This window comes from Vipera ursinii, assembly GCF_947247035.1.
Source record: "Vipera ursinii genome assembly, chromosome: 1".
Taxonomy (NCBI): Eukaryota; Metazoa; Chordata; class Lepidosauria; order Squamata; family Viperidae; genus Vipera; species Vipera ursinii.
Genome location: NC_139512.1, coordinates 260,173,346 through 260,199,961, shown reverse-complemented (window position 1 = coordinate 260,199,961; position 26,616 = coordinate 260,173,346). Strand labels below are relative to the sequence as shown.

The following is a 26,616-nucleotide window of genomic DNA, read 5'->3' as shown; positions in this document are numbered from 1 at the left end:
ATCTACAGAACTGCTCATCTACTTGTGGATTAAATAATGTAGCATGCTCTCCATTTCCTCAATCTCTACCATCACCATCTGCCAATCTACATCTGTTTTAAATAGGATGTACAATCCAAGTGGTATTTGTCACTGCTCTCAGACCATACTTTCTACAAGGGAAGTATTTCCTCTGGAATATCTCTATTTTTGCTAAAAGATGGATGATGAATAATGCATAATCAATCTGCTACATCCTGAGAAATCTTTCCAAATGCTCCTTGAAGTAATTGATCAATTAGACATTTCATAAATTGCAATTAAGCACACATAGAGAATTCAAATGCAAAAAATAAATCCCAAACAATCATATCCGAAACAGTTTTGTCTTGGTCTATGCAGAACTGTTCCAAGTGTAGTATTGATCATTGACTACTTATATTAGATTAAATAGTTTTGAACCTTGATGCCAAGAAAAAAAATCTGACCTTCCTATTGCTGTGAATAAGAACTATGGCACAAACATCCTGCTTTACAAAAACTGCATAGAGTTAGTCCTTGACTTATGACCATTTGTTTACTGACAATTCAAAGTTATGATAGCCTCAGTTAAAATGACTGATGACTAATCATTGTACCACTCCCATGGTCACGTGATTGCAATTCAGGCACTTGGCAACCAACTCATAGTTGTGATAGGTGCAGTGTCTTGCAGTCACGTGATTGGAATTTGGCTTCAGACAAGCAAAGTCATTTGCAGAAGCCAAGTTTATTTAATGACCATGTTATTCACTTAAGAATGTGTCATTTGCTTAATGAATACAGTAGAAATGGTCATAAAAGCAGATCTGGTCTTAATGATTCACTTTATAACTGCACTGGCTTATGACAAAAATTCCAGTTCCAATTGGGGTTGTAAGCTAAGGACTACCTGTATATCTGGGAGAAAGACTCATGAAATATAAAATATTTACAAATAATTAGAATACTGCCTATTTTTTTTTTCTCAGCGAAAATCTTGTTAGCAAACACAGGTTCAATTCTTTTTAAGAAAAAAGAGAAGATGAATTAATACAGTCCTATAGAGAGAGCACATCTTTCTGCAATGCTTTTTGCTTTTTGCTTAACCAAGGAGGGCGAACAGAGAGAAACTCTGCTGAAATATTGTAACACTATACAGAAATGAAGAGGGTTCCTCAAGTTCTCCACTTAGGCAAATATATCTATGAACGCTTCTATATGATGACGCAAGTGTGAGTTCAAGGTCTCTGGGATCCCTCTGGATTAGGCTGAACGTGGCAGTTTAGTTGATTTATGAATGGCTCAGTTGATGTACAACCCCAATTATAATCTCAATCTCAATGGATTTATCTCGCAACAATTTCTTTCTTTTCTGCCAAGCATGATGCAGTCCATTCCTGCAATGAAAGAAACCTTGCTTGTTCTTTCTCTCTCTCCCTAGTTCCATATCTTGATCAAGTTCTTTTTTAAAAAAATGCTGAATTGACTCAGCAGTGGTAAAATTAAGAGATTTCTCTCTCTCTCTCTCTCTCTCTCCCTCTCTATAAATAAAATTACTGTGCCTAGCTCGGAGCTGCTTGCTTTTGTTGTTAGTGTTTCTTTTGTATGGACTATGGACGGTACAATGAATTTTTCATCTTACAGCCTAAAAAAAAATTGCTTTTACTTATAACATATTGCCATGCTTTCTACCTGCAGCCAATAGCCATTATAGGCGCTGGGAGAAATGGGTTGCAAAAGGGGTGACATTCTATCATTCCACCTTCACAACTCTTCCTGAACTTCCTAAAAACATAAAAAATGAGGGCCTGGTAGAATTTTCTTTCTTTTTGAAAACAAACGGGCAAAACATTCTGAAAAGGAAGAAGGCATTTCATTTTGTTTCAGGATCGCAATGAAGGTGAAGAGGGTTTCTCTTGCTCCAGGGCTGGTATGAATTTTTTATATGTGTGTGTGTGTGTGTGTGTGTGTGTGTGTTAAATATTTGTCAAGTCATTTGAATATGCCTTGCTAATTAACTCTTTCTTTCCTGTTTGGCCTAACTCAAGGCTATCCACAGGATATAGTCACAACTTATGACAGCTCATTATTTGTGTAAATTATTCAAATTGCTAATAAAGATATCAGCCTCCCTTAAATTCTTTATTAGCAATTTGAATAATATATATATATATATATATATATATATATATATATATATATATATATGTATATATATATATATATATATATATATAATGTTTGTTAAGTATTTAGATTACCTTGCTAGGCCCCAAACTTGGGACAAATCTTATTTCCTGTTTCAGCCTAACCCAAGGCCATCCACAGGCAGTGGTCACAGTAGTGACAGCTCATATTTGTGTAAATGTATATATATATGGCAGGATCCTAATGATCAGTTGGGGGGAGGGGCACAATGGCTCAGCAGTTAAAGTCGCTGAGCTTGTCAGCTGCAATGTTGAGAGCCCATGTTTGAGGCCCGAGTGTCATGCGATGGGGTGAGCTCTTGTTACTTGTCCCAGCTCCTGCCAACCTAGCAGTTCAAAAGCATGCAAATGTAAGTAAACAGGTATCACTTCGTGGGGTGGTAACAGCAGTCTCAGTGTACAGTCATGCTGGCCACATGACCATGGAATAAGGCTGGTTCCCTCAGGTAAGAAATGGAGCTCAGCATCGCCTCCTAGAGTCAGACACAACTGGACAGGGGAAACCTTTAGCTTTTCCTTTTAAAGATCAGTGGGACAGCAGTGATTGACTTGTTCTCAGCATTTCAAGATTATAGCTCAAGTGAAGATTATAGGCTATTCCCTTTCAAATCATTTGAGAGAGATTTGGTACTATATGGAAGCCCTTTATCCCAAAACTTCTTTAGAATTAAAAGGCAATTTAATCACATTTTCACTCCAGCCCAATGATCCACAGGAGGATCATTCATTCCACTCCTTTCTGGATTAATCTTCACAAGTGGCTTTTTGAATGGCATTATTCCAAAAATTGGGCAGAGCCAGAATACTACATGTGATTTAATTAATCTAGATGAAACTGATAAATTAACATGTAATTAAAATTAAATAGAGTTAACGAACTACATCAAATATAACTCTTTACATATTAAGTTATAATTACATTATGATGTAATTTGTGAAGGTATTTTGATGACTGCCCTCAAAATATTGCAAAATATTGAAAAGCCGAGTGTCTTTGTTCTGTTCTTATTTTACAGGGGGAAAATATATCTGTATAATTATTGCTTGTATTGCTGAGCATACAATGCCTTGGTGGCGCAGTGGGCTAATGCCTCCTTAAGTAACACCAGCTGCCTGCAATTAGTGCAGGTTCGCATCCCACCAGGCTCAAGGTTGACTCAGCCTTCCATCCTTCCGAGGTAGGTAAAATGAGGACCCAGATTGTTGGGGGCAATTAAGCTGACTTTGTAATAATGCCGCTTGGGGGTGTGTGTGAAAAGCCCTAATAAGCAGGCATATACATAGAATGAAGGCTACTGCTAAGTTTGTAAGCCGCCCTGAGTCTTCGGAGAAGGGCGGGATATAAATGGAATTAAAATAAATAAAATAAATAAATAAATATCCCAAAAGATATTTTTTCTACCATCCTAATTCTACCAGATGATAGGACTGGTAGCCCTTGATTTATAGCAGTTCATTTAGTGACTGTTCAAAATTACAACAGCACTGAAAAAAAATGACTTATGAATATTTTTCACACTTACGGCCTTTGCAGCATCTCCATGTCATATGATCTGACAAACAAAGTCAGATTCACTTAACAACGGTGTTACTAACTTAACAACTGCAGTGATTCAATTAACTGTTGCAAGAAAGGTTGTTAAATGGGGCCAAACTCAATAAATGTCTCACATCAACAAAAACCTTGGGCTCAATTGTGGTCATAAGTTGAGGACTACATGTACCAAGGTCTAACTGTCCAGCTGTTTTTTATTCCTATAAAGCCTTACAACAATGTACAGTTGGTGCTCAGAAGACTTTTAAGTTCAAGAAACCTTCAAAGGACAAATATAAACTAACTGACTTACTTCTAACTTACTAGCATGAAATTACCCTGGGAAAGTACAGATATGTCAAGCTCTTCCTTCTGATGGTGAAGGTACAAGAAGATAGGTTAAAGCCAAAACTAGATACCAAGAAACTGGCCATTTCCTTTTTCTCTATGCACTTAAAACAGAAAAGTGTGAATGTGACAAATATGCTTCAAAACATGATTTATGTAAGTACTTGACTAAAGAAAGTAGATTAATTTCTATTCCCAATTCAATATCTTCTCAGCAGTAATTCTGAATGCATTTACATGTAGTCTAATGCAGAGTTCCCCAATCTTTCCAGATTAGCAGCCCAGGTGGGGAGGAGGAAAGAGGTGATGGTTGTGTAGGAGGGGCAGACATGTGTGTGTGTGCATGAGCACCTGTTGCTTTTGCGAGTGAGGCCATGAGCACCCACAACGGTCGTGCAAGTGGAGCTGCGAGTGCCCATGAGTAGAACCGCAAGCACCTGTTGCACTCACACGAGTGGGGCTGTGCATGAGCACATACACGTGCACACCAGCCAGCCACTCACATGGCCCAGTTGTGAACAGGCCATGGACTGGTAGTGGGCTGTGGCTCACAGGTTGGGGACTCCTGCTCTAATGTCTCAGCAAGTGACCATACATAGCAACACATGGCTGGCCAGGGAAGTGAAGTAAGGTTGGATCTTTTTAATATTTGGATGACAAACCCTCAGGAAATCTCCAACTATAAGCTAGACTAGGAAGCAAAAATAAAGAAATAAAAAAAGAAGGCAGTAGCAGTGATTATTCAGGAAAAAAATCATGAATAATCACCGTGTCAAGCTCAATGTGAAGACTTCACTTTTTGCTTACTTTTTGTAATCTTTCCAAGGAAGCTGTAGCATATCCTAAGAGATGCAAGTGTTGTTTCAGAGACATGCCTTGAACTCTGATGTGATCAGCATCAGTCTTGCTAAGTCATTTCTACCAGTAGTGATCAGTTCTGATGCACTAATCCAACATTCTTCCACTGAGAATTTTCTGCTTAACACACAGGACATTTTAGATATAAAAAGTATACATTCTTAGTGGAACTTTCCTACTGAAGTCTTATGCTCACCCCTGCAAGGATCCTCTTGAGGACACATCACAAGAGAGCTGGAAGTTTATGGTGTAACTTTGTATGTAGCCCTATACCACCAAAATGAGGATGATTTAATCAACACAAGGTAAAGAGAAATTAAGGCAAATGCGCCTTTCTTATCTTAGCATTCAATTGCATATAAAATGGTCTAGCAGGTACTACAGCCTAACATTATATTAATAGTAATTAGTAATGGAAATGACTCACCAGAAAACACATTTCTGGTGAAAAGAGTAAACATCTGAATCACACAACAATGGTAGAGCCAAAATGAGATGTAATAGTCCACCCATGAAGCCTTCAGGGATAATCTCTGAAATGAGTAGAGTGATCAGAACATATTCATGCTTTCCCCCCCCCCAACCAAAGACCTTTAAAATTAGTATTACAATGAATCCCATTGTGGCCAAGGATTTCAAGTATCCTTGAAAGCTTATTCATAATACTTTTTTTTGCAAGCAAGAGATCTTGTCATTCCTGTTAAACTGTACTGTAATATTAAATCTTTCTGAAGGAAAGATAGTTGTAGGGTGCAACTCTTGTTTTGACGTATGGCAGAAATACACATGCATATCAGCACAATCAAAGATGAAGACACACTCCTAAACTACAGTCCACTTCAGGTACTGTTTGATCTTCTGAGGTAAAAATGTTATTTCAGTCTAATATGGCACATATCTCATCTACACAATTACATCACAAACAAAAGATGGCCTTAGCATGGCATTGCAGCACACCATTCTTCTAACAATTGAGTTTTGCTCCAAGGAGGATGATGTACTTAATATTTTACTAACAATGACATTGCCTTAATATACAATATATAATAAACTCTAAACACACCAAATAGGTATGATTTTTTTATAAATCCTTGATTAAATATACTTATCTACCAATGACACTTTATATGTATAGAGACTGGTAAAAATATATAGATATGTATCCAGACTTTTGTTTCATACAGTTTAGAAATCATTCATCCATCTGCGAAGTAGAAGGAGCAGAGGATTACGAAATAGGTTCCACAAGGATAAAGTTCTCAGATACGGAACCAAGATGAGACTTCTTTCATGTTCAGGAACCAAACAGCTCTCAAAATCCAGATTGTGAAAATCAGATGTCTCCAAAAAATATACCAAGAAATGGTATTCAGCTTCTTGTCTCTATAGCTATTTCTTTTCTTTCTTTTTCCCCCCACAGTGAATTATTTTGTAATCTCTGCGACGAGCTCTGGCAAGGTTTGTGGCAATCTTCTAAACCAGCAAATCTGAGTTACGATGTCTATGGATCTTATCTTGCTAAATGGAAACTGCAAGAAATGAATAAAGCAGTATGGCAGCTGAGATATGGCTTTGTATAAAAAGGATGACATCTACCTAGGGTCTGATTTTCTGTTTTTTTGTCTGAGTTCATTCTGTTCTTTTATAGTGCCTTCATCTGACACATTAATGGCCACTTTATGTTCTTTTTTTCCTGTAGTATAATTCCTATCATTACTTACAAATGCACAGAGAAGGAAAAGACTATTTACAAACAGGTTGGCACTTAAGAGAATATATTATTCATATTTTCTCCTGTTTATTTTTTTTCCCCACCCTGTTTTCCAGTTGAGTGGTAGCTAGGATGCCTGGCAAAACCTGCTGCCTCATTAGAATATGCTACGTTAACATGAAAAATAGGACTCCAACTTGTACATTCTTTCTCGATGGATGGCTCTGAAAAGCAATAGCTTCCACCCTAATTCATATTTGACGCTCAGGCTGCTAGTCAAGTGAAAGCAATGGCTGCATGTTTTCTTCTTCATTTTTATCCATGCGCTTGAGCACTCCGGGGTCCACAACAGATTGAGACCTAGAAAAATATTAAGCAACGACCAATTGTGACTCATTTTAGCAACAACGAAAAGGCAAGCTCCTTCGCATTATAAAAAACCACGTCAGTGACCAGAAAATATGCTTGGGGAATAGGATGGATGATGCAAGACCCTCCTGAAAAGAAATCAGCCATGTTTCCTAAAGCGGCAATGAAAAAAAGTGATTTAAAGGTCAGATTTGGCCAGCAGGCCTCTCCTTTCAGTCTATTGTGGCTTTTGCTGACATGCATTCTCCACCTAAATGCCAACCTTCTTTTTTTAAAAGCTGGTTCACTTTGAGGCTGCCACTTCCAGATGGGTGGGAGTGATTTTCTTCCCAGTTACCTCCCTCATGCCTTGCCTTTGCCATTAAGGGAGGTAAAGGCTGAATGACGTTTGATTCCATGTTGCTAGGGAGCACTTTTCTGCCCCTTATTTTATATGTCTTCAGTTCTTCATTCCCAGAAGCCCTTCACTCAAAAGTCTTCACTATAGCTAGGAAGACAAGCTGATCAACTAGAAAAAAGTGCATCTGAAAGTTTACAGCTGATAGTCTTCAGAGGAATGGGCAAAGGTTGGTTAGGGAGCAGCCTTTTATACCATCCATCTGAAAGAGGGCTTTGGGGGATGGGGAGGGGGTTCCATCAAAAGTTGATGGGCAATTGACAGCTTGCACAGGATGATGTTCCCATGAGGGAAAGGCCCCAGCTTATTGTACATGAAATTGCATGTGAATATTGCATGTGAAAAGGACCGCAAAGGCTCTGTTACAAAATAAGAACTAAAAGAGGGTATTGCAGCATTTGCCTGAAGCAATGTGGGCAGTTCAAGTAGAATTAGGCATGGATGCAATCCTCCAGCCAAGTTCAGCTCAGCAAACTTGGAATATTTCACAGCTTAGCAGCTCAGCAACGAACTGCAACCACTGTGGAACCGTAAGGCTCTTCTATATGCAGATCACAGCACAGAAGTGCAAATCTATATGCAATTCCTTCCCCAGTAAGACTGTCTAGCTTGGTATTGAAAGAATTGTGCAGCATCTGGATAAACAGTGTGGGAGATACAAGTTGGTATGATGGATGCATGCTAACTATACCCTTGTGCATGCTAAGCACAGGCTTTACTTGCTTTGTGCTAGGGTCATGTTCCTGCAAAACCTGCCTAAAGTAAATTCACCTATTGTAAAGTGAGGAAAATCTGCATATGTATGAGAAAACTTGCCTATTTACAAGGCTTTCAAGCTAACACTCAGCTTCAAAGCTGACCTTTAAAATCAACTGATTTCCCACTCCAACTCACCCTTCAATGGTTCCCTACATCAGTTTTATTTTCATTGCTTAAATAAATGATAATGGCATTCTAACAATGGGAACTAGTAAGTAGATGTTCTGGCCTCCATGTTCAGAAGCTAGAGATCATGAAGTGAGAAATGCAAATGCAGAGGGAATACTAAAATCCACAATGAGAGGGGTGGGAAAAGGGAAAGGATAAGCAACAAGGATAACTGAGAGGGCTCAGTCCAAGGTCCTGGAAAGCATATGCTTCACTACATTTACCAGGATGGGTATTCTTTAGTTCCTAGGGAAAATAGTCATAGGTACAGCTTGCATAGGTACAGCAAGTTTCCCAGGTCTGATAAATTTGCAAAAGTTTTTTTTTCTCCCTCTCTCTTTTTTTGGTGGAAGTGTCTGAAGAATGAAAAGTTGGTCTTCTCTCTGATTATGCACAAGCATAATGATGCATAGATGCCTTGTAAGTAGTACATCTCTCTATCCAGAGAGGGAGCATCTTCATCCATAATACTGCTTTATTTCCTCCTCTATGCTCTGTTTCTCCTCCTATATAGAGAAAGGGAGTTTTCTGCTTACAAATGGGAGCTGAAATCAGCTGTTCTGATCGGAACAAGATTGGAAGCAATTCTTTGCTCCTCTATATAGAGAAGGACTGGGAGGAGAATTGAGCTGCCTTCCAAGCAAAGGAAAGAATACCAAAGGAGGGTGTTCAAGGAGGAGAGAAGCAGTTCCAGATTGCCATGTGAGCAATCTGATCCAAAGATTGAGTTAGTGTCCCATCCCTATTTTTTTTAAATTAGGGCCCCATAATGTAAGAGAAAAGCATAGACAGTCATCTGTCAAAAATGGTATAGGGTCTCTTTCTTAAGCAGGGGTTTGGACTAGATGAGGTCCCTTCCAACTCTGTTATTCTATTGTCTATTTGACCTGGGAGATCACTTAGGCATCTCCTGCTTCAGAAGACATCATGAACTCACCTCTTCATGGATTTGGGTGAGAGCTCCTTTTCAACTTCTTTTGCAGATGTGTTATAGGAGTCCACACTATATTCACTGTCATCATCGTACTCATGATCTAGCAGTGTTCTTGCCCAGGTGCCCATGTCATAAGGTGGAAGCATTCCTCCAAATTCAGAAGGAAGAATTTCAGGATGAATCAACTGGTGCAGACTGTTGAGGTTGTTTCCATGGAGAAATATCTAGGGAAAAGAGGAATATAATAAACTGTAAAGTTATCAGAATCTATAATAATAAAATATGGCTATCTGAAAAGCTGGAGAGCTCAAAGATGCGGTTTTTACCACAGAAGATTTCCCAAAGATTTCAGAAGATTAAAAAAATGCAATTGGTTATCTAAACATGCTGCTGAAAGATTACTCATATTCTCATATTTCTACTTCCAAATAACATTTGGAATCCAATGAAAATGAATCCTCTTCTATAATCCAAATAGCTCTAAGCAAGACCTTCTCAATTGCACAAGGCAAACTATGAGGAACATTCAAGCTATTTTGGGCTAGGACATGTCAGGGTGCCTTTTTTAAAGTCATTTTAAAATGGATCCTTAAGGTCTTCAGCCCCGTTCAGGTATTACTAAAATATTTGTAAAGAGGCTTATGCACCCACTGATTTAGAAGAGTTAGGATCACCCAAGTTCACAATACAGTGAAAAGAAGAAAATATATTACATTGGCACAATACAAGCTCCACCCCAATGGTAGCGCATCATGAAATTACATGCATATCTAAGAGGGTCAGAGCTTAAGACCCCAAAGGTACAATACATCTCTCCCCATTTTGATCTGAAGCATTCAGATGCCCATGATCCACTGAATAACAAAAAGTCCAAAAAGATGACTATTTACTAATTTATTAATTACCCAAAGGTTTTGACTCGGTAGACCACAACAAATTGCGGTTAGCCTTTAAAAATGTGAGTATACCCAGGGTTTTCCCTTTGCCTTTTGAAGAAGGCATATGATGATCAAGAAGTAACAATTGGAATGGAATACTAAGCAACAATTTAAAAAGGAGATCAATAGAGGACCAGGTGACTGGATAATATTACTGATGACAGAAGCAACAGTTTACAAGAATTCAAAGAGGTTACTAACAGACAATTCTGTTAGAATGGTACCCATTAGGTCACAAAGAGAAGCAACTGGAAAACTGAAGAACTTAACTGCCTTCAGCTTCTATAGAATTTAGTATTAAGCTTCCAAAGAGCAAGCTTATTAAATTCTCAATTTCAAGATGCTTTTGAAAATTGCCTGCAGCTTAAAAAAAAAAGACACCTTGGGACCTAAGTGAGAGGCATGGTTTTCAGGTGAATGTATGCATGTCATTCTGTGTGTGGGTTTAATGGTGTTGTCACCTTGTGCACTTCCAATTCGAAGTAGAATAATGATTTTTTTTTACTATTTTTACATACTGCATTGATAAGCATCAGACAAGAAATACAGAAACGAAGTGAACCCTAGAGTTCAACCAACACTTATCTTTAAGCTGCTGGATGAGATTCCAATGAACACATCTGTCATGGACTATGTGAATATATAGAAATAATACTTTTTACGAAGATTACATAGCTTAATTCTCCCATTTCCGAACAGTGATTTTAAGATGAACCAAATCTGCTTAGGCAGCTGTGCAAATAACTATTCTGCTTTTAATAAATGGGACTAACTTGGGCCATTCAAGAAACAATGAGTCGAAAATCCATTTTATCCTTTGCTGTATTCTAAAATGTGTTAGTGTTGGTATGTACAATGAGAGCTTATGCATCAGAGACAAATTCCTTGTGTATCCAGTCACACTCGGCCGATAAAGAATATTCCAAGTCTAATTGTATTGATGTTTTATCTGCCATACTGTATGTATATAATTAAGGTCACAAAACAAGACACTGCAAACATGTATTTGTTCTTTAGTTTTCAAGGCTATTGGTCCTTTCATAAAGTTATAGAAATATGATGGAAACAAAGATGAATAAAATTACCCTCTTCCTTGTCTTCTCCTTTAAAAACGGACGTATAACTGTATAAAGGGCATGAATGTACCATGGCTGATTGACAAAATGAATTCCTCCAAATCGAGCAGGGAAACTGTCCTAGAAGAGAACACAAAATAAGAAGGAGATGTTTTACTTTATTTGCCACTTTCTCTATATCTTTAGCAGAGCTGTGAAAACAGGTCGTCCTCGACTTATGACCACAATTAAGCACAAAATTTCTGTTGCTAAGCAAGACAGTTGTTAAATGAGTTTTGCCCCATTTTATGACCTTTCTTACCACAGTTGTTAAGTGAATCACTGAAATTGAAAACTTCTCCGTTGAAGTTACTTGTCAAATGATTAGAAAAGGGGATCACATGACCCCGGGACACTGAAACATGAGTCAGTTGCCAAGTGTCTGAATTTTGATCCCATGACCATGGAGATGCTGCAACGTTTGCATGAAAAAATGGTCATCAAGTCATTTTTTTAGTGCTGTTGTAACTTTGAACAGTCAATAAATGAACTGTTGTAAGTTGAGGAGTTACACAAATTCATCCTCACAATAAATGTGCAGCCAGGTTTCACTATAAAGATTAAGATACACACCATACAAACATACATAAGCAGTATGTTTAAAATCATGTCTTCAGACTAGAGATTTTTTTTATGCAAGCTTATTAAACAAAAGTTGTCTTCCACTTCAGGACAGTAATTCTGTATCCAGTTACAAATCTGGGACAAGAATTCTAATAAAGAGAGCGGATGGTTTCTACCAAGCAACAATGGACATATTTTCAGCCTATATTATTTGCCACCATATAATCTTTCCATTTTACATACAGAAATTTACATGCATTTATTTTTACTTGAAACTATGATTATGTTTTAACATATAGTATGTTCTTAAGCATGATTCCTATCATTGATTAAAAATTGGAGGCAGGAAGGAGAGGATTTAAATGTTTTAATAAATTAAAACAGCAGTTTGATTATTCCGTGTTAAATTATTTATGCGTATAACTGTTGGGTTTCAGTTGAATAACCGAAGTGTGAACGCTGCATGCTTATTTGCTATTATGTCTCTAACTCTTAGTTTGAACACCTCCAGTGAGGTTTTATCATAGTGTGTTCCATTGTTCAATGGCTCCTAGCGTCAAGAAATTGATCTAAATATTTGGCCTGAATTTCCTTCGTTTTCATTTCAATCCTCCAATCTTTTTCTGCTCTAAATTTCAATGAAGAATAGAGCTGTCCTTTATTGCAAGTAGAACCTTTTCAATTGTTGAAAATTGCAACTATATCTTACCACAGTCTTCTGTTTTGTAAGTTAAAAATTAAAGCTTTTTAAAACCCTCAATAATCAGCTTGATAGCCAGCCCACCTATCTGGAGGTATCTTTTCCATTCCACTACAACTTCCTCATCTCTCTTTTAAATAAATATCCTACCAAGAACTGGACATAGTACTCCAAATACGGATGAATCAGTAAAGATTGCATACTCCTAGAATCAATAGGTCCCAAGATCCAGAGCCACTCAGTCTTTCCAGGAGTCAGCTGAAAACTGTTGTTCCGCATCCAGATTCTCACAGCCTCCATACACTGTTCATGGCATTGCTTAAGTCACCAAAGGCTGAGATAGATAGTTGGATATCATTAGCATACTGATGATAATTCATCCCATGGCAATGGATGAACTAACACACCGGCCCGATGTAGATGTTGAAGCAAAGAGAGAGCACTGATCCTTGAGGCCTATTCTCCTTTTTAATATATAATCAGGTCTAATATTAGATCATCAGTTTGCATCACAGAAATTTCTCCCCATTTCAGTGAGTTCCATCAATATTCTTGAATCAGATATGCTGGTAAGTTGTCCATTTCTTCAAAACTTTTAAAAGTGCTGACCTAAACTCTCAGAATATCTAGCACCACAGGTATATATCATGAGGTATAAAGAAACTAGATTTAACATTTGTTACATTTTACAGTCAATTTTTTTGGCTGGGGATCCTTAGTTGTCTTTACACTTTCAATCTAAAATTGTTAAATGAACTTATTGAAAATAATCTTTTCCAATTCTCTGAAGTCCATTGGTATTTTCCATCTCATTAATATTTTTGAGCTAAAATAGAACCATTGACAGTCTTCCTGAATGATGGATCATGTATGTATGTATATGTATATATAATATAATTATAAGACAGAAGTGTCCTGGGTGATTTTATATATGAATGAAAGAGAACAGACAATACAAGAAGTGTGATTACATTTAAGGAGCCCATTTAAGTAAGAAAAATCCCCTCAGAGGAAGCTAGAAGAAAAACTTCTTAGTAATTTTCCAGAGGCATTGCAACCCGTTACTTATGATAGAAACAATTATTGATTGGCAAGGGGCCAGACTAACACTTACTGTAGCAAAAGATAAGAATAAAAATGGAAGAAAAAAAAACATTCTTCCTTAGGGAGAGTAAGACAAGGATGGAAAGTCTTGGCAGTTTTTTCTTGTCATAAATGAAACACTATTATAGGTAATCTTCAATTTACAACCATTCATTTACCCACCATTCGAGGTTACAATGGAATTGAAAATGTGATTTACAACTATTTCCCCATGGTCACGTGATCAAAATTTGGGATCTTGGCAACCGGCACTTACAATGGCTGCAGAAACCCAAGGTCATGTGATCACCATTTGCAACATTCCTAGCTAGATTCTGACAAGTAAAATCAATGGGGACAGCCCCTTTCTGACCGGGAGCTGCCAAGATGGGATGTGTCTGTACGAAGATGGTGAAAAAAGCAGCCCGGGTGATCATTGAAAAATATTACACTCGCCTTGGAAATGACTTCCACCCAAACAAGCGAGTGTGTGAGGAGACCGCCATCATCCCCAGCAAGAAACTGCGGAACAAAATTGCTGGGTATGTCACCCATTTGATGAAATGCATTCAAAGAGGGCCAGTCAGAGGTATCTCCATCAAACTACAAGAAGAGGAAAGAGAAAGAAGGGCTAACTATGTCCCAGAGGTCTCTGCCCTGGATCAGGAGATCATTGAAGTGGATCCAGATACCAAGGAAAAGTTGAAGTTGCTGGACTTTGGCAGCCTGTCCAACCTGCAGGTCACACAGCCCACCATAGGGATGAACTTCAAAACTCCAAGAGGTGCCATCTAAAGACATTTCCATGTTGTCACTTTTACAATAAATGGGGGCAGCTGGATTCACTTAACAATTGCACAATTCACTTGTCATAAGTGGAGGACTACCTGTACAGAAGAAGTAAGAAATTTCTGCCCATTAAACCACATGACAGGTTGCTAGGAAAGAGAAGTCCTAGACCAGAGATGTCTGCAGGATAGGTCAAATGACAAAAAGAGTAGTATTATGAGCTGACGACAAGTGATGTATACATATTAAAGAGAGAAAGAGACAGCAAACATGAAGGGGTTTTATGAGATTTGTGAAATGAGGGAGACATTTTTCACTTCTTCAGCAAGTTTTAGTTCAGGATTTGCTAGAGGCTTTTTATTACAGTATGGAAGGAAAGTCAGATAAGAGTTAATGTCTATCACTAAGAAAACAGGAGGAAATAATGAAGGAAAGGAAGGCAGAAAGGGCATCTGATGGAAAGTTTATAGCAATAAAATAGATTTCAAAGAGAATAAACATGAAGACGGGAAAAGTAGAGAACAAGATAGAGTAACTTTCTTTCAGAAGCAGTTATGCAAGATAAGAAAGAAACTCTTAGTTACAAAAAAAAATTCCATTTATATCCCGCCCTTCTCTGAAGACTCAGGGCGGCTTACAAGCTTAGCAGTAGTCTGTGTGTCGGCAACTCAGTGAGTAGCCGGAAACCAATGGGTTTCTTTAGGATTCAAAGGCAATAAGGTTAGGTCAGAGTAAAATGACAAAGAGGATTTTATTGAATAAATGTTCAGAGAGTTAACAGAGAAAAATATACCAATCTTTATACCTTTAGCATGCCAGGAATCCCCAAAAGAGCAGCAGAACACCCTGAAGTTCACATTTCTGCAGAAGTCTCCCAGTACTTTGGGTCTACATTGCGATAGTCAACACTGAACTACCCAATTCTTGACAGACTGTGAACATGCAGGGCTTCCAGTGAGGCAAGGGGAAAAAAATGCCTGAATTTTTCCCCCAGTGTGTGGATTCTCAAAGCATTATGGCTGAAAAGGAAGCTGGATGAGAGATGAGAGACACCAAACATCTGATTTTGTGTGAGTAGATATCAGGACAGCACCACAATCCTTCTTGTTTTCAAACCCATAATATATCATGGAAGGTACACTTAACACCTTGGCAAAACCCTATGGATTTCAGCTCTTTAGACTCCAAGCCATTAGGCCTTTAATTTAAAGAGATGAAGAAAGGAGAGGTTGAATGGTGAGCTCTGGAAAGGAAATCCTATCTACTGTAGTTGTGGAATGGTGAAATCCCATGCAAACTTATTGAGAAGTAATTTCCATCAAGTATTGGATTTTATTCTGATTGAATCATGCTGAACATCTATCAGCTGCAATTTGGCATATCCGTAAAATGACTATATTTGCATCTGGAGAACCTGACTATTGTTTTCAATCATTTTCACTTTATTCTTTTGTAGCAACTGTGATGGGAGATTACTTTCTTATGACTTGTGTTCAAATCTAAGAAGGGATATCAATGTGCAAAAAGATGGCCTTTGGCATACAAAGAGAAACATAGTCTGTTATCCATCTGTCACTGCTCTTTAGAAATGCATAACATTGTATATGTATCTTCTCTCAGAGTTACCATCTGTTTATACGCCTCATTTAATAAAACTGTGGGGAGGGGGCTGAGAGTGTACTGTACCTGTATGTACATTTAATTGTTCTTCCTCCATTCTTGTCTGATGTTTCTCCATGGGAGCATCTCTCTGTTCCTTTCTGAGCATTTGCAGTTTTATTTGAATTATTTTTATTCAAGGTCTGTTTTTAGAGCATTTGGCAGAAAAAAGATCTGGAATGTTTTAACAATAAAGTTATTTATTCTTGATGTATTACATGTACTTCCTGCCTTTCATTTCAGAGCATGAGTAGGCTGTAATGCTACCTGAGAATAAATTTGGGGAATGGGGGAGGGGGGAATTGCCTAGGAAATGTGAGATAAGAGAGGCCATAGCCTAGAACTGGGTGGAGGAAGAAGCTCAAAGAGCTTAAAGAAGACGGTAGGAGATTTGTACTTTCAGACTTTCAAGATTAATATTTTTAATTAATTAAATTTATATAGCTGGTCATCTCATGAGAAATGGTTCTAGGCAGCATACAACAGTCATCTGGGGATGACTAATATAGCTTTACAATAAAGTAGAATTCATTCATCTAGTTGTGTTTCCTGTCTGGTCTATCTGGGAAGGCTGACAGAGGCATACATAGAGGTTCCTCCTATTTTTCCCATAACAACGACCAAGATGGTAATTTGGACTAAGAAAGTATGACTAGTTCAAGGTTACCTGATGGGTTTTTTTTTATATCTGAGAATGGACAGGAATAGGGATCTCCTCACTCCTAACATCTTAATCAGTACATCACACAAGCCTTATGATAAGCACAGGATTGGGGCCTCCTGCTCAACATTAGGAAGTCATTGAGATGTAATAACAATGTTCGTTTTCAGCCATGGAAGCTCAGTGGATACCTTTGGACCAGGCACTATTTCTCAGTCTATTCTTCCTCACAAAGCTATTACGGTGAAAAAATGAAATGAAATAATGAAAAGAGGGAGTGCTATGTTTGCTCCCTTGATCACCAGCACAGAAAATAGAATAACCTCTAAAAAATAAAGGGAAGACCTTAAAGTATTCCTTAAAGTCTCAGGAAAACCTATTGCACTTAACATGGGTATAATATATTTAGGGGGAATTATTTACTTACAAAACTGTGGGGAACAATAGTGTTACAATCTAATAGATTCCTCTTAAGGTCAGTTATGCTATTGCTGTCCAGAGGCCTCAAGGTGCTGAAACACAATAATATGTAGTTCATGCATCAAATCTGTCCCTGTTGACAAAATAAGGCTCTCAAAAATCCCAGAAAGTTGCTTTCAAGCTAACTGAATAAATCCAAGCTGAAGCCGAACCAAAACTTCATTTTGGGAGGTATTTTATGAGAAGTCAAATGATTGATGGGAACCAGATATCAACAGCAGAGCAAATGTTCTGCTTGCTGAATATCCAGATCTTCAGATGAGTCTCATCTGAAACTCTAGAAAGTGAATGCTGATCAGCATACATAATACTGAGTTGGTAGGACTAAAAACATCTAACTTAATAAAAGCCAGTTTTCTATGATTCATCTGGGTTGTAGCTGCTGTGGCCCACAAAGCTCAGCTCTTATTGTGCAGCTGAGCTTTGTGTGCCACAGCAGTTACAACACATATGAATCATCAAAAATTGGCTTTTATTAAGTTAGATGCTTCTTTTTTAAGTAAGACCACAATATAAACATTTGCTTTATCCAGTTCTGATCATTGGCCTGTCCTCTCTAGCACGTAGTGGCTCTTTACTTTGTGTAAATCACATGCTCTACAGATTTTATAGTGTTTGATTGCTGTTCCAGTCTACCATGAAAATTCTGATAAATAATAATAATAACATGTTACATAACATTATTCAAGATGATTTATTATCTACTATAAAAATATGTATTGAGATTTGCATGACAAGACACAAAAGAAAATCTTTGCCCTATGGAAATCTATGCAGCAATGCTTTGCGCTGGTGTGAACTTCACCAGTGAAATCATGTTTACAATTGGAACAAATTACTTACCATGGAGAGTGTAAATGTGAATTTAAACTAGTGAACATTCATAATTCTATTTGTCTCTCAAGCACCATTCATGTAAGAGCCTTGGTGGAGCAGTGGGCTAATGCCTCCTTAAGGAACACCAGCTGCCTGCAATTAGTGCAGGTTCGAGTCCCACCAGGCTCAAGGTTGACTCAGCCTTCCATCCTTCCGAGGTAGGTAAAATGAGGACCCAGATTGTTGGGGGCAATAAGCTGACTTTGTAATAATGCCGCTTGGGGGTTGTGTGAAAGCTCTAATAAGCAGGCATATACATAGAATGAAGGCTACTGCTAAGCTTGTAAGCCGCCCTGAGTCTTCGGAGAAGGGCGGGATATAAATGGAATTAAAATAAATAAAAAAAATGTATAAAATATGCATAATGTGCCACTATAAGTTTCATATAAGATGCTTAGTTTTGGAAAAGTCAAACATAAAACAGCCATGACTAATAAATCCAGGTGTAATGTAATGTAGCACTGTAATGTAATGTAGGCAAATTTATCAAGCAATATACCTACCCATTGAAAGATAACTTCACAAAGAGTAATGCTGAAGATATCCCATCAGTCAGTCAATTAATAGGACACCCAAGCTTTTTAATTAGTTGTCACCCTTACATTAAGTACGATGAAGTCAACATATCAGTGGCATAAAAGAAGTTTATGCTAATATTGCGCCCTGAATTACACATATAGCATATTCTCATAACCAGACTGAACTCAATTCTGATGACATAGAGAGCCATGAAGAGTTTGGATACATATTATAAAAAGCTACAATCAATGAAGCTTTTCACCTTTGCATGCTCCCTATAATTAAGGGATATAATTTCTTACACATACACCTGACAGAAGCCCCATTCTAATATAAAGCTCATATGCTTTGATGTGTGAAAAAGCTTTAAAAGCAAAGGAGTGGAAATGATTCACTGATGGCCAACTGCGTTAGTATACTTTGTGCCATGCCTTCTCCTCAGACATCTCCTCTTAAAGAAAAATTATGAGGTTTCTGAATTATAAAATTATGAAGCAGCAGTTAATCTTGGACACTCTGAAGTGGAACAGAAAGATCCTTGGAGGATAGAGGCATCCAACTCTGAGACAGGTCTTCCAGCTGAGACAATACTTGGGAGTATCAGATGCCAAGAAATTCCTTCTGGATTACCAATACAACCCATTCGTGGCTTACTGTAATAATCTTACATATAGCTGACCTTTGATTAAGTCTCTGAGGGTCAAAATTCAAGTCTTCACTTTCAGAACAATTGTTGGAGCAATATTTATAAACACTTTGTTTGTTGGCAATGCCTTACTAGCTACCTTTTTCCTTTGGAGACTTTTTAAACTTGTTTCAAAAGTGTTAGTAGTGACCAGGTGCAGCTTTATCCTAACCAAGGTATCTTGACTAGATTGTTTCAAATATGCTCTACCTAATCTCTGTAAATGTTCAGAAGTTATAGATACTCCAGAATGTTATGCCTTTTAATTATTGTCAATTCTTAAGAGAACCTTGATAAATACTCTGATATCTGTGTGAGAACTTCTAATCACTGTCTAGACTTAAGTAACATTTCTGTTCATGTTTTTTTTTAAACTTTCCCTGACTTAAGATGCTTTTTTCTTTTGCATCTCGTAAACTTCAGGGTGCATTTGATGAATGTGTGAGGTTTTTTTTGCATGGATATGTCTCAGTTTAAAATTCTCTTTTGAGAAATAATGTCCTAGCATCCTTTTCATGAAGATCTTCTTTACAATCTTTAACTGGTAGAACTGATTGCTTAGTCTTGGTTCTCTCTGGAGCTGTGTTTCATTGGCAGCTTTTAAAAACATATTTAAATATACTATTGAGACCCTTATTTTAATAACTTTGGTTTGTGATTTTATTAAGAGTCCTTTTCCTTGTAAACTGCACTGGTGCTTTGTATGCATATTTCCATGTGCATACGATACTCATTTGATTTTCCTAATTTTCAGTTCTGTGTTGCATCCCTACATATTTGGGATGCAGTTTATCATGACTGTAGTAGATATTCTCATAATTTTGTGTCCATCTCTGATACAGAAAAACTAGGTTATGCAGAGTGAGAGGTGCCCAAAATAGGTGCTGGATAATGCAGGATACTGTAATGGTAATGTTGAGACACACAATAAGAACATTAACAGAAAGTATCAATTAAAATTACTGATAAATACTAATGATAAAACTTCCAGTAGCAATAAAGTGGTCATGTCACAGCAGTCTGACTTATGGTAAAAATTCTCCTAGCTAAAACAGATTGTTGAGCAGAGACTCTATGTCACAAAACTGTGAAGTTTGTGTGTGTGTGTGTGTGTGTGTGTGTGTGTGAGAGAGAGAGAGAGAGAGAGAGAGGGAGAGAGAGAGAGAGAGAGAGAGACAGACAGACAGACAGACAGACAGACAGACAGACAGACAGACAGAGACAGAGACAGAGATTACTGATGATGTTACCTAGTTGGGTAATGAAATGTCTGCAAGAAAACCACCAAGCTCAGAGAGCACCAAGAATCCACAATTCAACCCTGAGTTACAAATATTCTCTTTTATCAGTACAGAGATAGGAAGCCACTGACCAAGAGAAGAATTCTACTTCTCTTTATACCTAAAGAAAACCTAGTCTGCTAAATCAATCGCTCAATGGCTTGAGACAAGCAGGCTTTGCAGGTAGTTCCATTTCTATTTTCATGTTTTCTATTACATTTAAAAACATACCTACTGTTCTTCAAAATCATTACAGGTTAAAAGAAATCTTGGCACAGTCTACATTTGCCCCTCACCTAAATATCTAAGATCTGTGTGTCTTTACACAATTTAATGCATATTTGCATGTTGAATCAGGTTCACCATGGTAATTGTCAAATTACTAGGGAACTGGTTTGCATTCAAGTACAGAGAAAATTACATTGATAACTCACCATGTTTCAGTTACATCTCTGATGTAATACCCATCCCTGCTCTCTAGTACCTAAAAGTAGCATCATTAACTGATCTGCCTTGAATTGCAGATGTGAATGCCTTTAGCATGGTTCCCTCATGCTGTGAGTGAGGAACAAGCACCAGCAGTGAACCCTCCACAGACAAGAGCAGTGATTATTTCCATCCGGTAGGCATGCAATGCGTGTGAAACCTGAGGAGCTAAATGTTTGATGACAGCTTGTCATTTGGACAAAAGTGAAGAGGCAGCAAAGCTTTTCAAAATTATGTATTTTAGAGAGTGTTTCTTAAAAAAAATATTCTAGGCAAGTAAAAGTCAAAACACGAATATAAAGCACGAAATATATCTTTCCACTGATTTGTTCTTTCCAACACATTGCCTTTGCTATCTTTTATTTTACTTTTAATTTGGTCAGAGGTCAGATCCCTTTAAGGTGATCAAACCGGTCACTAGAGGAGATCAACCCTGACTGCTCTTTAGGAGGCCAGATCCTGAAGCTAAAACTCAAATACTTTGGCCACCTAATGAGAAGGAAGGACTCACTGGAGAAGAGCCTAATGCTGAGAAAGGTTGAGGGCAAGAGAAGAAGGGGATGACAGAGAATGAAGTGGCTGGATGGAGTCACTGAAGCAATAGGCGTGAGCCTAAATGGACTCCAGAATATGGTAGAGGACAGGAAGGCCTGGAAGAACATTGCCCATGGGGTCACGATGGGTCGGACATGACTTTGCAGCTAACAACAACAACAGAGCCCTTTTGAATGGCTTCTCCCAAGCATGAGGTTCTCTGCCAGAGGTTACAAAAATTCTCTTCTACAATCTTTCCAATAGCAGCATTTTAAAATAGCCATCCCATTGGTATATAAGCTGGTTTGTTGCTGAGTTTGATGTACACTATGCCTTTCATGGATGTATTTTAATTTTATTTTTTTTAAAAAAAAATCTGTGCTCATTTCTCAAAGCCGGCAAAAGACATATAAATAGCAGTAGATCTTCCAAAGCACTATTCAAGACAGGGAAGTTTTTGAAATTATTGATGAAGGGGACATGTCAAGTTAAAGGTCTATGTCAAAGATGAGTTCAGCAGAGAAGCACAGACTCTGCCTCCCCACCATATTAAATGTTTCATTCAACATTCCATCTATTGAACAGTCACAGAGAGTTCAAAAGCCATATGCAGAGATTCTTCTCCTTCTGTCATAAATAAACAGCATTGGCAGTTTGGGGCAGGATGAGTGGAGGGATGCAAGACAGAGAGTGCATGAGGAAGGAAAAGTTAAAAACTTTTCAAAAGTTTCAGCTTAATTATGCATGGGTGGATTCTTCTGAAATATTCTTACCTTTATCTCGGTCTAAGCTTGGTTGTTAATATTTAGTTCCTGAAAATTCAGAATGACTGAAAGAAGTCTATAAGGTATTGAAATAATTTGAGGGAACATTATGAAAAAACCCATACTCTACATAGAAACACGTAAGCATATATAGCTATTTGGCCAAACCTTGTCCCCTAATATCTGTGCATACACACACACACACACACACACACACACACACACAGAGAGAGAGAGAGAGAGAGAGAGAGAGAGATGGAAAAGTTGATCAAAAGTTGATCACTGATCATAGTGGATCAAAAGCTGATATAGATGAAGCCATAAAATAATGCCTGATATAATATAATATAATATGGATTAAATAATCCCAGAAGAAATTAATGAGTACAGTACCCCACATAGTTTTCAATTCTTTAGTACCAAGTGGGTTACTTCAGTCAACTTGTTTTTTTAAAAAAAAATAAGAATAGATGAATGAAGGACTTGTAAGAATTATGCATGCATGAAAACTGTATTCCTAATTAAAGCATCTGACTCAGAGGGGTAGGTTTAATTTCTTCAGCCAATTTAGTTCCTTTCAAAATGAATAGATGGCACTGACCTATACAGTACATTTGGCATCTGCAATATCAATGCATGGCAAGGGCAGATCCTTAAAAGAGGTTTTTTTTCCATACATGGACAATTATCTGTAGAAATAACTAAATCAGATGAATTGAAATTTAAACTTAAAACAGAAATCTGCCAAATAGAAATGAGTATTTTCTAGGGGAGTAGTAAAATATACTTAAAATGTAGCCCTCCAAAGAAGTAAAACAACCGCGGAATAGTTGAAAAACATGCAAACACAAAATACTGCACTATCTTGAGTAGAGTGCAGGATAAGATCAGATTATTCTGGAAGGAAAGCAAACATAAACTCAACCACAAATTGCAAAATTCATGAAGTTGGAGATATCAGGATAAGATCTTTCCTAAACTGTATTGACTTTTCTAGTGATAATTCAGGATCTTTCTCTGTAAAAGATGAACCTAAATTAATTTTTACCCTAGTCTACACCAAGTAGGTAATGAAAGAAGCCTCTTATTTTGTAGGTTTATTTTCTTTTTCCTTGATGGAAAAAAAAAGACTTCTAAGTTTTACTGCATCTATTTTTGCCTTAAAGGTCATCTTCCTCTTTCAGGCATATTGAATTCTAAAATGAAAAATTAGTGTCCTCAAAAGTGAATTTCTTCAAAAACATAAAGAGCAGCTGCTCTTAAGGTTTTTTTTTTTTAGGTTTTTTTTTCTCTATGTAAGATATCCATGTGATTCCAGAATAAGTGAATATTCACATATTCATGTGATGCAGAAATACTTTTGGGATCTTATGGAATGTGGTTTCCCTCCCTCCTAGAGATTAGATTGGCCTCAATCCCATTGGCCTCTCACAAAGCCTTGAAAACATGACTGTGTCCCAAGCATGGGGATTGGAGTATCAGTTAAAGGTTGTACTGTTTGCTGTTATATGTCAGCTACCGCCCAGCAAAAGTCCATTTATTTTGCTGTTTATGTGTAGTTTTTAATTATTGTTAGCTGCCCAGAGTCACTTTGTTGGGCAGCTAAATGGGCAGTTACATAATGTAATAAAAAAAATATTCAGTTGAAGGTTTCTATTTGGGGGCCTGTCTTCTGATCAAAGAATAGTTACCACCTGAGCCTTACACTGGAGGACCTCCAGATTTACACAGAATCAAACTTTCATCAGAGCTATGAAGCTAGCTGGGGAATTCTGGGAGTTGAAGTTCGCACATCTTAAGAGTTGCCAAGGTTCTAATTCTTTGTTGCAAGAGAGATGGTGGTACCATTTGCCTGTAATGTGGGAATATATAAATGTTTCATCCTTGCAAACTACCATTTCCATTCTCATCCTCTGAGAATTCCATTACATATGCCTTAGTGTTTGACAAAACAATCCAAGTCAAAAATGACCATAATTGTATCAAGTAGCTCCTTATTGACGGTCAAACAGATATTTCCATCAAAGAGTTGAGAATGTGGCCCTTCTACTCCTTTGTCCTGGTGGCGCGGTGGATGGAATGCAGTACTGCAGGCTACTTCTGCTGACTGCTGGCTGACAACAGTTTGGCAGTTCGACTCTCACCAGACTCAAGGTTGACTCACCCTTCCATCCTTCCGAGGTCAGTAAAATGAGGACCCAGATTGTTGGGGGCAATGTGCTGACTCTGTAAACCGCTTAGAGAGGGCTGTGAAGCACTGCGAAGGAGTATATAAGTCTAAGTGCTATTGCTATTGTCATATTTCTCTTCAGGGCTAGCTAGGTATTAAAATCATAATGTTCACTTAGATAGACTTTACAAATGGTTATCCAAATTATTTTGTTTTATAGTACAGGTAGTCCTCAATTTATGACCACAGTTGGGCCAAACATTTTTGTTGCTAAGTGAGAGATTTGTTAAGTGAATTTTGCCCCATTTTATGACCTTTCTTCCCAGATTTGTTAAGTGAATTAGTGCAGTTGTTAAGTTAGTGTGCTCACATGACCCCAGAACCCTGCAACTGTCATAAATATGAGTCAATTTCGAGGATCTGAATTTTGATCCCATGACTATGGGGATGCCTCAATGGTCGTAAGTGTGGAAAACTGTCATAAGTCACTTTTTTTTCAAATTGTAACTTCAAACGGCCACTAAATGAATTGTTGCAAATCAAGGACCACCTGTAATGAGATTATTCTGTGTTTCTTTTTTTTTTCTTTTTCCTTTTACTGGAGTGGTGGTGAGGTAGAACAATTTTAATCTCCTTTTAAAATGCAAAAGAGAATGCTACTATCCTGAGTGACCCCTACTCCTTTGCAGGAATTTTAAGAGTGCTGTTTCAGCTGGAAGAAAAGGAAATAAATTACAAATGCTTTTATTTAATTTTCATTCCACAGGTGGCCATGTATTTTTCCTCCACACTGCTACTGCCACCAAAGCTGCCCTATAGGCTGATTGATGATTCCATTCCAATGGCTGACATGACAAAATATGTCTAGCCCCAAGGAAAGAACTCATCAAAACGAGTCAAAGTCTGGGAAGCTGTGCAGGCTGTTCCACACCCTGACCCATTCTTTGCTTTCTTATGCTAAAGCTCCAAAGAACTGCAGCACCTGAATGTGTTCAAATTGGAAGTCTGCTCTGATCATCAATGGGGAAAGAGTACACGTGGCCATTTTAAAAGGACATAGCAGGATTTTCTGGGAATCAAAACGCTGTCTTTACTTGATAGAAGCATGAATTCCCTGTCTCACCCCCCCTCACCCAAATTAAGAGTGAGAAGGAGAGATTCATCTTACCGTCACTAAATGGAAGCTATTGTAAGCAAGGAAATCAGCAAGGCATGGAAATGATTTGCACATATTGCTTATGAAAAGCATAGAGGGTTTTTTTGGAGATAATAAAGTGTGTGGTGAATTTAGCCTTTTTCTTTCATTCTTTCTACGTCCAATTCCCTTCTTCTCACTTCATGTTTATCCTCGTTTGATTCCCTCCTTTCTCTTTCTTTCTTGCTCCCCCCTCCCCCCCATGCAGCTACTCCTTCTCCTCTCCTTCTCATTTCAGTCCCCATTTGCTTTTGTTTTTCATCATTTTTTGCAGGGAGAAAGGAGTGGTGTGCTTGTGTGTCTGAGAGAAAACGGTTTCTCTGTCTGTGGTGAAAGAGAAGGGCTGGAGCCAGCAGATAAAGAATCAATGTTATAAATGGAGTACATTATTTTATTAGCAATTAATTCCAAGTAGTAACAAATTCAACAACATAAATGTATTCTGTTTTTTTTCCTGGTTTGCTTTTTTTTTGCAATGTAGCTTCTGCCTGACATATACTCAGGATATAGGAATATAAATATGAGAATAGATATAAGAGTATAAGTCTATCTTTAGGATTGGCTTCAGATGGGGATGACAAGATAAAGATGTCTTTTGCCTATATTCTATTTTTTTATTTACTCTTCCTTTGAGGAGACGAAATCACCTTAAATTGATATAGAAAGCATAACGCACACATCCATGTTTCATTGCACACTAAGTTCTAGTTGTCTGGCAGCTCAGATTGTATAAGCAATAAAATATGATTTAAAATAACAGACTGAAATAGTGGGAGACAAATTGCCTCTGCCTACATAACTAAACTCTATATGTCAAAGACAAACTAATGCCT

The 26,616-nt window shown here is 37.7% G+C and overlaps 2 protein-coding genes across 2 annotated transcripts in view; one reads left to right on the top strand and one right to left on the bottom strand.

Moving 5' to 3' along the window:
* Positions 1-6,930: 6,930 nt before the first annotated feature.
* CLVS2 (clavesin 2) overlaps positions 6,931-26,616 on the bottom strand; it is a gene marked incomplete at both ends in the record, with an annotated part of 35,813 nt that continues 16,127 nt past the window's right edge. The window contains 3 exons of the mRNA XM_083349812.1: positions 6,931-7,018; positions 9,289-9,509; positions 11,309-11,419. Coding sequence (XP_083205938.1) covers positions 6,931-7,018; positions 9,289-9,509; positions 11,309-11,419 — 420 coding nt within the window. The remainder of the gene's footprint in view (positions 7,019-9,288; positions 9,510-11,308; positions 11,420-26,616) is intronic.
* On the top strand, positions 14,064-14,513 carry LOC310635360 (small ribosomal subunit protein eS17-like). Its single transcript, XM_083354213.1, has one exon. The coding sequence runs from the start codon at positions 14,073-14,075 to the stop codon at positions 14,478-14,480; it is 408 nt and encodes a 135-aa protein (XP_083210339.1). The 5' UTR covers positions 14,064-14,072; the 3' UTR covers positions 14,481-14,513.

Bases quoted from the DNA above. Each gene is read 5' to 3' on its own strand.
- LOC310635360 (XM_083354213.1), top strand. From the start codon at position 14,073: ATGGGATGTGTCTGTACGAAGATGGTGAAAAAAGCAGCCCGGGTGATC.